This window comes from Olea europaea, chromosome 2, assembly GCF_002742605.1.
Source record: "Olea europaea var. sylvestris chromosome 2, O_europaea_v1, whole genome shotgun sequence".
NCBI lineage: Eukaryota > Viridiplantae > Streptophyta > Magnoliopsida > Lamiales > Oleaceae > Olea > Olea europaea.
Window position 1 is genome coordinate 4765745 of NC_036238.1, and position 11790 is coordinate 4777534.

Consider the following 11790-nt stretch of genomic DNA (forward strand, 5'->3'; position numbering starts at 1 on the left):
CACGCCTTGTTGGCAGCCGCAGTGTGAGGGTTCGATTCCTGAAACGTGGAATTTGACTCCTTGTAGGCGCATTGGACACTCTTGTTCCCTGACCTGTTAGGGCACATCCTGCGATTTACCTCCCTCACAAAACTCTATTGACGAACAATGGAGGCTCTCAAGGTTGGGGTTCAACCTTTTTTTTATTTTTTATTTTTTTAATAATCGATCAATTTGACAAACGACTTGTTACCCAAAGTGCTGAATCAATGACCCGATTGGATCGAATCCGATCGGATCGAGTCCGTTCAATCACGGCTTGCTAAGTACTAAACCAATGTCAGCAGCTTGTTCCCTAGGTCTTAACTCGTGCAAGTCCACGTATTTACCACGTGCTTCGAATACTAGATATATATCAGTCGATTTAACCGTGTTTAGCGTGGGTTTTCTGCGACTAATCGAGGGCTCTTCCTTTAACTTCGCGGTTCTGCAAAATTTGTTTCTGAATCTTTACTCTATTTGTAATAATCTTGAAGAAAAATGGTGGAAAAGAAACTTTTTAAGACGAAGCTATGTCAGTTGTACCAGAAAGGTCGCTGCAATCGCCAGTATTGTAATTATGCACACGGCGAAGCCGAGCTCCGCCGCTCCTTCAATGGTACTTTCTCTATTATGTTTTATTTACTTTTTTTTTTTTAAACAAATCCTTTATCATCTCTTTGACAGTTCATTTATTCGATCGGATTCGATTCCTTCTAATTAATGTTTTATGCTTCCTTTGCCCTTTTCCCGGAAAGATGGTAAATTTCTTATTTTATTGGATACTTTCGCTTATTTTGGAGAAATATAAGTGACGTGTAAGGAATTAGATTAAAAAATAATGAATAAAGACAGTTATTACTTGTACTTTGGCGAGGATGTAATTAATACAATTTTTTTATGCGTCATTTCCTGTTGTTTCCAGTGAATTTATGAGTTTCAGCGAACCGGAGAGCATGTGGGTAAATCTTCGAAATTGTATCAATTTAGTAGTTTATTGCTGTCGAGAAATATGCTACTTTTGATATGAAATTTCTACATGTTTGATAGTGTTGACCTGTAATTCATGTTTATTCTATCATTTTTCTACATTAGTTATTTTTTAGATATATAATTGACATGTTCCTCGAGGAAAATAGATAGATATTAAAACAATGAATGTAATATTCGTTTTATTTGGTAAGGATATAATTTATACATTTATTTTTATGTATCATTTCCTGTATTTTCAGTGAAATTATGAAATTTGGGACGGTGTTAGAGAAGAGGTGCACGTGGATAATTTTTTGAAATAATATCATTTATTTAATAGTTCATTACTAAAGAGAAACGTGCTATGAAATTTCCACGTATTTGATAGAGTTGACTTGTGATTCATTTTTTTTTTTTTGTTTGTTTGTAGTTTATTAATCTGTATGCTAATGTTTTGGGGATACTAAGCCGGTGTCATTTTCTTCCTTACTTCTGATTTTTTTGGAATATATAGGATAAGTCATTTTGAGTACCATAAAGTGTTGTGTATTTCATTTTTCTTAGTACATTGAGCAACTTCCAGCTTATCAACTTAAATTTCCGTCCATGGATGCTTGCAAATTTGAAGTTGAGCGGGGCCTGGTCTGGCAAAACAAAGTATTCGATGCTTTATATAATTAAAATATGGAACTATGGTTAGTTTAATTCATACATGCACTATATTGACCTGCCCAATTTAAGCCCAAAGCTCGTGCAGATTCTTGGGCTAAACTTGGCAGAACATCTTCAGTCTTTTGGAGTTGAATGTGCTTGGACATTCCATCACCGTCTTTGATTCGGTGGACTGTGCTCACCCAGCTTAAACCCAGCCCTCCCATTTATGGACCAATATTGTGCATATTGACTGCCTGAGTATCTCTTATCAGAATGGACTATGCTGGTTGATTTATCTTTCTGCTGCTTGTGGTATTGTTTCTCGGCTTCTTGGTTTATCCTATTGCTTCTCGAAACAGCAGTAATATATGAGGACCAGAAATTAGGTTTTTATGGATGTAATCTCTATTTACATAGTTCACCGGCTGATTAGGTGAACTATCTGTATGCCTTATCCTTCTAGATGCTGTGGTTTGTATATTCATCGAGAATGTGGTATTTTCTTCATGTGATTTCTCTATGAATGATACTGGAAAGGGATCTCTTGGTCGGGAACTGTATTCCAGGAGGCATTATGTTCCAAGTGGAATGGATAGTATTAATTTGATAAGGGCATGAGAAGAAATCTGCACTATAGCCTTATATTCTTATTGAAGAAGTGGCAAATGATTCTGCTATCTTTTATAAGTTGCTTCCACGATTCTTGAAGGGTCTATTGATAAAAGCTCAAACACTGGTATATCTTTATCCATTCATTATATGAGAGCTGTAATTTCTATGGCTCTAATGGAATCTACAAGATGGCTGTCTAATTGTTCTTATTTATCTTATACATTCCATGATATGGTAAGCTAACTTCAAGTTTATTGTTGGGTCATGACTCCCTGCTTTTTACTGCTTTCAAGTGATGACTCTGCCCTTCCCATGGAATTTTTTTTGTTTCAAATTGCAGGGAGGCAGGACTACCGAGGTAGAGACCTGAGAGAAAGGCTTGATAGAAGGCATTCTCCACTGCGTAGATACTCACTAGAGAGAGATTCAAGAGCAAGACATGTATCTCATGGTAAGATGTTGATCCTTATAATTGATTTTCTTTTTGAGTTGTGGTTTACTTAACAATCATCATCTTATATCGGTTTCCTTTGGATGTTTGTTCTAATGTCATTTTTAGGAGGCAGTCCTCACTCTCTTGGAAAAAGGACGTAAGTTTGTCAGCAGACCTTCTACTCACCTCCTCTCTTGGTTGTTTGATGATACTCAATCATCTGTTATTCATGTACTCTATGACGGACGGACATGGACACGAACACGCTGTCACCTACCCTTTTTTTTTTTGTCTTTTCAGTTTACAGACCTTTTTGTTAATTTCTTCAAAAAATTGAACTCAAATGGTCACTAACATTTGATGGGAGAAAGAAGTTCATGAAGTAATGGCGTTTAAAACATTCTACCTACTCTGATTTCTTTGCTATCATCTTCAAATGCATACTATGTTGCAGTGACGGAAGGGCAAGGAAAAGACAGCAGGTAGATACCCGTAGTGATTATTCTGGAGGCTTCAAAACATCAGATGGAACTGAAGATCAAATCAGAGATAAAAGGCAGACATCCTCTGATTCCAAAAATCTTCTTGATGACCAGGTTTGTATCCTTTTCAGTTCATAGAAGTAGCGTATTACATTTGCATGAAGTAATAAATGCAGATCTTCCTTTTCTCATGGTGGTCCAATCAATGTCATCTTTGTCTTTCTTTTTTTGGATGATATGCAGTTGAGGCAAATGAAGTCAGATATTTTAAAGTTGGATTGTGACAAACAACAGCTGGAGGTTAGTTTCCTTTGTTTGCAGTTGCAGCAGTACATAAGTTGTTTTTTGATCTATATTCTGCATTTGTTTTTGCCTTCTCTTGCTCTTTATGATTCTTGCGTATTAGAATACTCTAATATCCAATTTTTTCTTATTTTGGCGGCATAAGTAGTAGGCTTTTATATATTTATTTAATTTTTTATATGAATCAAAATGTAAATTCCTTCTTTGCTGTACTGGTTTCTAGATTCGTATGCAATCTGTTTGCAAAGTGCTACGCCAGTCATTTTAAGTCCATGAAGACTAATTAAAAAATAAACGATGGTTTGAGCAAGATAAAAGAAGGGAAAAAAGGCAAACACTGTGAGATGAATTTGAAGATGCTGTGTCTTTATGGGGTATCAAGGATATACATGTTTACTTCTTCTTCTTATCCTAATTTAATCTCCTACATTCCGCTTACCTCCGAGTTCGGTCGGCTGGGCACCAATCATTCCTAGTTCAGTTGACTCAACGGCAGTCATTCTTTCAGGGGCCTTGTGTTTTCCATGTTTTCTGTTTAATTGTATGCATATCAAATGGTTCTGAGACCCTGTATGTGCAATAAACGGAAAAGTGCAATGAGGAGGTTTCTCGTGGCTCTGTGTTTTTCTGTATTTTTCTACTAAAGTTTAGTTATTGGTTGGATATTTGGAATTTAGAATTTAAAAAATATTTTCTTTTTTCTTAACTTTTGTTTCTTCTGCTTCATCTTTCTCTGCAAGGAAGTTTGGTTTCTTTCTCGAGGTATATTTTAGAGTTTATATTCCTTGGATAATATTTGGAGCATATTTTTGTGATTGTGTCTAAGATCTTCCTAGAAAAGAAAGTTCAAGAAGCAGATAGCCTAAATTTGGGGATTCAGGAGCTTGAAATGCAACTATCCAAAGAAAAAGAGGAATGCAAAAGGTGCCACTCTTAACTGGATTTTTCTGTTCTTCTCATATTCTATGATACTACTTCTTAATTTCAATGACTTTTGACCTCTCTTTTATTTATTTTCCAGGATTACTTCGAAAATGAAGAAGTTCATCAAAGCACATGGTCGACACCTGCGGCTACAAGAGGAATTGAAGAGGCAAGTTTTTGTTTGGATGTTGTCTCCCCTTTATTTGTAATGCACTAATTTTCTGACTTTCAGATAGGGTTCTATAATGTCAATCAGCCTAAATGATTTGACTTGTAGGTCACAGGCTCAGCTTAAGAAGCTGGGGGAGCAGCTTGGTTCAGATGCTGCGGGACCTATTGCTAATGAAGATGATATAAATATTAACACCATGAGCGACGATGAAACTGCTGATGAGCTTCTAAAAGATGCTTCTCCACGCAAGAAAAGAACAAGAGTTCACTTGGAACCTCGTGATATCTCAAATGAAGGTAGTAAAGAAACCTGAAATGAGGAATAAAGCCCTTAGATGTTCATTTTTTATTATTTAATAAATACACGTAAAATTCTTTGATATTATCACATCTTGGAAGTTACCATACTTAAGAACAGTTATCGCATATGTCCTCCTTTATGTTTTGGAAATATCATTTAGTCCATTATTATCCAAATATGCATCTGGTTAATTTCTAATTTTCCGAAATGCTGGCTGTACTTTGTTCACAAGACAGCTTCTTAAGATTAGTGATTGCTCAAAATTTTCTACCTTCTATCATGTCTTGTATTAGTGAACTGCTCATTGACAGCGCTCTGGTTGTGAATAAATGTAACTATGATGAATTTATTTGTTACCAGAGAGAAGTGGAATCAAAAGCCTATTATCTTTGTACACAAGTGTTCTTTAAGCAGAATATACACGCTAAATTACTTGCAAATCTTTCCACCTTCTAATGCAAGATAATGTATTACGTCATATATATGTATTGATCTATTCATTGATGGTTCTTTGTTTTGTCAAAAAAATGGAATTTCTGATGAATGCGTTTGAGACCAGAAAGTAATGGAATCAATAGCCTATTATCTTTGTGCCTAAGTGTTTGTATGCTTAAAATACCAGATAAATCTCATAATGAGAGTAAGTATTAAAAGTGAAGAACATAAATTTCAGGAAAAAATGACATCCTTGCTCAATCATTCACAAATTTGAGGTTATGATGTAACAGTAATCAGGGTAAATGGTAGTTCTTTACTTGGGTATTTTTACTTGAAGTGGGAGGTTTTATTTTTCAATTAGGCTTGGTAGTGAAGTTTATGATATGGATTTGTGCATTTACTAAACTAGAGTCAAATGTTACATCACCCGCGGTATGAAGAGAAGTTTTTATTCAAATAATTATTTTGTGCCGAAAAGTAAGTACTAAAATTTTTTGACCACTTTATTTGTGATTGTTGGGGGTGGCTATTGCAGCACTTTGAGCTTGAGGATTTCTTGGTGGAATTGTTTGATTGCTAACTTAACTTGGTGCTGAGTTCCACAAAGTATCAAGCTGACTTCTAATTAGCTCCTTATTGCAAGACCCATTTGTTAATCTGCAACAGATTTTGTGAGTATTGCTTAAAATGTCGCATGGCCAAGATTCAGCAAAAAGTCAGTTTGTACCAAACTGACTTTGTTGTTCTAGGTCTTAAAGTGAATTGGTTCAATTTAAAAGCATGTTTGGGAAGTGCTTATAAACGGTTTAAATTATAAATAGATAAAAATGAGTGGTATATAAGTAAATAGTATTTGTAGATATCTCGAAACGCGTGAATAAAAAGTTGTTTAAATGTTCATAAACATGAGCAAAACATAGGCTAAGTACATATATTTCTGTGTCTCAACAAGTTTACCTTTGGATAAATGGTGACTCTTTTCTATTTCCTTCTAATTAAATTTTTTTTTTTTTTTTGGCGGGCGAATTTTCTTAAGTTTTGTATGTGCAATCAGTCAGTAGCTTCCCAGAAGTTAATTGGCCTTAATATTTTTACTTGATACTTCTGGCACTTGGATACATGTAACTTTTACTCTTTATAGCATCAGATCTTTTATTTTGAACGCGCTTGCTGACCATTTGACTGAGTGTGTCTGGACTTCGATTACTTTCTTATAGTACTGCTTTGGGATTGACCGGTGTAACTGCAATGTTTTGATTATTGTACACTCATGTATTAGCTAACAGTTTTTGCTTTCCCCAGAAAATCCTACTAGAGGAGATAAATTGGCAAAACTTTCCCGTCGTCATGTGCATCATCTGCAATCAAGCTATAGCAAAGAACCTGAGGCATATGGTGATGCAAATAATGGACATAAGCAATCTGCACTCGTAGAAAAGGAAAGGAACACTCCTGATACTGCCTTGCCGGATAAGGTGCTGTAATTGTTATGTTACGTTTATTTTATCATCTACCTTCGAAGCATTTCCTTCTTTTTCTCCATAAAAAATCATTTGGCTTTTAATTCATGTGTGAGGAATGCTATTCATGGATCATAGGATCATCCTAAGGCTCAAAAGGTCCATGGATGACTTTTGCATTCCCCAGGTTGAATTTGATCAGTTTAGTCAAAGACGTATATAAATGAATAATATTACTTTTTCAAGCATAGACAGCCTTCTGACCAAAACTTGAAGCAATTCTTCCAAGACAGTAGGATTTTGGCTGAATTCATGATTTAGAGGCTAAACAGACACTAGTTACTTTCGCTGTCATTTATGCTTGTTTCGTTATTGTATTTCAATTTGGGTTAATTTTTTAAATTTAGTAATGACATACGGCAGCAAGGTTTTCGTATTTTGATAGATTTGGATTTAGTAACCTTGTTTTAAAAGTTTTCTTAGCTTATCTATCAAACTCTCGATCCATTGTGTACATTTGGAGTTCAAGTCGTGGATTATGTGCAAGTTGTTCTGGTGAAGGACTGTTTCCGTGCTCACCAATGTATTCTATCAAACTCTTGATCCATTGTGTTCATTTGGAGTTCAAGTCGTGGATTATGTGCAAGTTGTTCTGGTGAAGGACTGCTTCCGTGCTCACCAATGTAATAAATTGGTGGCTCGTAAGATCAGCTCCGTGGAAGTAATTGAGAATATTAATTTGAGTGCTTATTGATTGAAGCTCATGAGTCTCATTAATACAACAAACTTCTTTAATGCTAAATACCTTATTCGGTATCATGACAAAAACTATCATGAGATTCAGCTGGTTATTCATGGACGAGTCTTCTGCACCATGGGTAGAATGATGTATTCCACAAAAGAGTGAGAATTTTGGAATTGTTGGGATCATCCCAAGGCCCCAAAAGGCCCACGGATGACTAGGCCTTGATTTGCCCAAAGATATTGCATTTGGGCTTTTGGCCGAAATCCATCTAGAAGGTAAATGGATTCACGACTACTCTCCCGAAAGATATACTTGGTTTGTCATTTTTTCCCCCCTTCATTTTGGGGCTGATTTTTGGTTTAGTAACTGTAGAAGTATTATAAAAGATTGCTAGGTTTTCCTATTTTTGCTGATTTGGGTTGCATAACATTGTTTTTAGAGTTTTATCAATCTATCTGTCAATCCTCGGTATTAGTTTTGAACCGTCGAGTGCTTGGTCGACGTGTTTTTTTTTATTGTTTTGCTTCCTTGCTGTATCAGTCTCATTGTACAATGTACGTAACAAAACTTGTTTATTTGTATGGAGCATGTGTTCATATTCAACCGAAAAAAAAAAGGAAAATGCATGGTACTTTAGTTGGACTTATGCTCAGGTCTCGATAATGTACAAAAAGGAGCATGCATTTGGACAGACTTATTGCTCCCAAAAGTATAAACTTCAAAACGTAACCTTAAGAAAAACATCAATATATTTTTTGAATGTAACAGAGTTTTGTTTATTGGACATTGCAAAAAATGATATTTATGTATTGACTTGTCGAATAATTGTTGTACTTGATGCTAAAAGTTGTAACTGAAATGGCTTAATTGGAACAGCATCTTTTACAATGTTCCATTATATTACATGGATGGATATTTAGACCTATGTTATAACCTCTATATCTGCAGAAATTGTATATACATCTTTTAGAAATTTTTCTCATATAGAGGGTGTTTGACACCCTTTTTTAAGGAAAAATAAATTTTAGAGTAGTGGATTGATGGAGAATGTGTGGATGAAATTTTTTTTTTTTATTTACATATAATATTATTTTAGTGAAGAATGTGTTGTTGAAAAGAGAGAAAAATGAGAATCAAACAGGGCCATAATTTATAAATATGTGATTTTTTCCCGAAACAATTAGTTACTAGGTATAAGAAGCATAACTTTGTAACCTTGGAATGGAGATAGTTTGTAAACTTTTATCAGTTATTAAGTAATATTAATTTACGACACATTAATTGGGTGTTATTTGAGAAATTGATGGATATATTGAGTTAAAATGGTGGAAACTTGGAATATAATGCTAGAACTACCACTTCTACAACTGAAACTGTAGGGCCATAATGGGAGAAATAGAGAATAAATAGTGTTATTCTTTGACCTGGTGAGAAAATTGAAAAAGACTATACATGGTGTTTGATTAATCAAAGTGCTTTCTATGGATTACGATGTATTTTATGGTCTGATGCTGACAAAGAACATTAGAGATTGAGCATTCGGGACCCAGGGTCTGAAGTAATATGGGGTCAACGGGCAGTAATTGCCACCACCTAAATGTTTGTTATCAGGACTCACAAAAAGAGAAAGTTCTAAACCTATTGGAATTGGACAAAGAAGTTACATCATCAGCTTTACTGAAAAAAGTAAATCTACAGGAATGGCAATAGCGTTGTCTGGATATTTCAAACTTTATTTTGATACGAAAGACCTGTATAACAGGTCCTGATGGACGCATGATCTTGAGCAAAAGCCTGCACATTACTCCGCAAGGCTTATTGAGGAAGGGGAGGACGTATAATTTCCTCTACAGAGAAAAAGCTCCAAGGGTGCAAATCTTGTTGACTATTCAACTGAACAAGGCTATATACTTCTTTATGACATACATATAACTTATTTTTATTTTAATATTCTGTAACCACTGCGTGAAAGTTCTCTTTTTTTCCATCTCTGTTGTGATTTTGTGAAACCAGTAATTCATTGTGTCAGTGGTATAACCATATGGATAATATTTATGCTAATATACTGTTTAACCTCGAGAAGCATGTCGCTTACTGTATAATTTGTTCTGCATGCTAAAAATGTGCAGTTCAAGGTATCTGAATCAGGCCTTCCACTGCCCCCAACAGGCATGGCTGCCCATGCTGTTGATGAAGATGTAGAAGTCGTTGAAACGGAGGAAAAGGCCCACGTGGTTGCAGCTGCTTCTGCTGGAGCCGGGCCAGAAGTTGCACCTAAGATCCCGCGCTTACCATTTCTGCCGCCGCCGCCGCCGCCACCGCCACCTCTGATCCCGCAGAATGTTTATATACAGGTTAATTTTAATTCAAAACATCAATGCGTAAGAATGCTGTTGGCGACCTATTATAGTGAAGTTTCTTTTTACCCAGTCCCACTTTATTTTGTTTCATTTTGATCACCAAAGCTACCAAATTGTGTTAGATACTCCACCGAGATCATTACCGTTAGTATTTTTAACTGTGGGTGATGACAGCTTGATGACATTGTTGCAACCTTAAATTCATACATTTGCAAGCAACAACGAAAACAAGTTGAATCTAACTGGCGGTCCATTGGTAAACATGTTTCTGACATGCAGTTGACCCTTCATAGTGTTAAATTGTGTTTTTCAATCCTAAAATGTTCAGTGGAATGCAACTTTCACAAGTGAATTACAAGTTCTGATTTGGCTTGCAAGCATGTGAATTCAACCTTAAGGGGCTGCCACGTCATTAAACCCATCATTCATGTAAGATTGGCTTGTTAAAATGACAGAGGAGTGCCACTGATGATGTAACTGAGCCAAATTGGTAATTTTGCTAGTGAATTTGGCACAGAATTAAGATGAGTGACTAAATGAAACTGCATTATACGTTGGGTGTCCCCATCGGTTTTTTTGATCCTTTCTGTACACATTTTCCCGAATGTTCTTGTTGAGGACCTGACTAAAATCAATTCTTGTAGTGTTTCACTTGGTTGACAATATCAATGGAAATGCATGCAAGACAATCGTGTTATGGATATACCTTAAAATACACTTCATGAGCAAAAGATTAGGTGAATCTATGACGAAATATGATTCTTGATATGTGATCGCTCTTTTAAGATTGCATTCTGAAGCTGCTGTATAATTTGATCTGAAATGATAAAATTGTTTTAATTGCAGTACAAGGGAGATGATGAGAATGTAGATATCGATGGACCTGACGAGGAGATGGTAGAAGTGGATATTGTTTGATGTCATTGTTATGCATTTTTATATGATGGTAAATGTATATTTTTGGTAACAAGTAGAACTAGGGATTTCAGTCTATATAAAGACTTACAGGGACAGAGAGATACCTCGTCTTATCAGCACATCAAGTTTCACGTAGTCGTTTATTATGTCAATTTATATATCGTACTAGTTTGTATTCAAAAGAAAATTACACTTCAATGCCTACATCTTAGCTTATTATGTGGGGCGGTGGCACTCGGGAGAAAGATTTGTACAGCATGCAATTGGTGGATTACTGGATAGGACAACAGGCCTGAGTGAACTCAAATCTGTTTGAGAAATGCAGAGGCTTCACACTGACCATGAACAATGGCAGGGTGTTATGTATATTTCAAGCTCTGGTTTGAACTTTGCCTCTTTATGCCGAGTAGTTATGCTGAAATTTATCAGTCTGTTGGATAACTCTGCTTCTGAGAGCCAGGTTACGTAGATTTTTTAAGGTATTTCGGAGTTGTATCCTTATAGAATTTCCCCTGGTACGTGTTTACTATTGAGAAATTTTCATAGAAGGGGAGCGCAGCATAGCCAGAGTGCTCTACTGGCGTATGTTTCAGGGTGCACTCGTCAAGGTACAATTAGTTCTACAAATCTGAAATTGAAAAAACTGGGTTTCGTTTCTACAATTCCATTCCTAATCGAAATTCAATTCTATCACTATGCATTAATTTCCAAATGTCTTTGGCTTGAAATTCTTGACCATGGTTTGTCAATTCTGAGCTCATAAAAATTGGATACAATCGATCTAAATCTAAATGGTTCTACAATCGGTCTAGTTGTCCCAATCTGATCCCAGCTTGGCGGGACTAGCTAATTCAGGCCTGTTTTGGCTGATCAACGTTCGACCCAGAAAAATCACGTTTATGCGAAGGAGAAATTGATGTGAATGACACAAATAGGGAAGATGTTGGTTGGTAAAGAAGCAACCTATGTTAGAACGCACAAACACAGCTTGTTTATGAA

At 35.8% G+C, this 11790-nt stretch overlaps 1 protein-coding gene across 2 annotated transcripts; it reads left to right on the forward strand.

Moving 5' to 3' along the window:
- The first annotated feature begins 361 nt into the window (after positions 1–361).
- LOC111409292 (zinc finger CCCH domain-containing protein 13) lies at positions 362–11339 on the forward strand. Of its 2 annotated transcripts, XM_023039317.1 has the most exons (12): positions 362–637; positions 2597–2707; positions 2816–2846; positions 3144–3285; positions 3415–3471; positions 4301–4398; positions 4496–4567; positions 4676–4866; positions 6611–6783; positions 9643–9867; positions 10518–10610; positions 10720–11339. In XM_023039317.1, the coding sequence occupies exons 1-11, from the start codon at positions 520–522 to the stop codon at positions 10596–10598; spliced, it is 1299 nt and encodes a 432-aa protein (XP_022895085.1). In that variant the 5' UTR covers positions 362–519; the 3' UTR covers positions 10599–10610; positions 10720–11339. The 2 variants fall into 2 exon arrangements, with proteins under 2 accessions (XP_022895085.1, XP_022895094.1); XM_023039326.1 differs by lacking the exon at positions 10518–10610 and having other exon boundaries at positions 365–637.
- Positions 11340–11790: the final 451 nt, after the last annotated feature.

Coding starts and splice junctions, on each gene's coding strand:
- LOC111409292 (XM_023039317.1), top strand. CDS start 520: ATGGTGGAAAAGAAACTTTTTAAGACGAAGCTATGTCAGTTGTACCAG. Junction 4,399..4,495: donor GAAAAAGAGGAATGCAAAAG/GTGCCACTCTTA, acceptor TTTATTTTCCAG/GATTACTTCGAAAATGAAGA. Junction 9,868..10,517: donor CGCAGAATGTTTATATACAG/GTTAATTTTAAT, acceptor CAATTCTTGTAG/TGTTTCACTTGGTTGACAAT.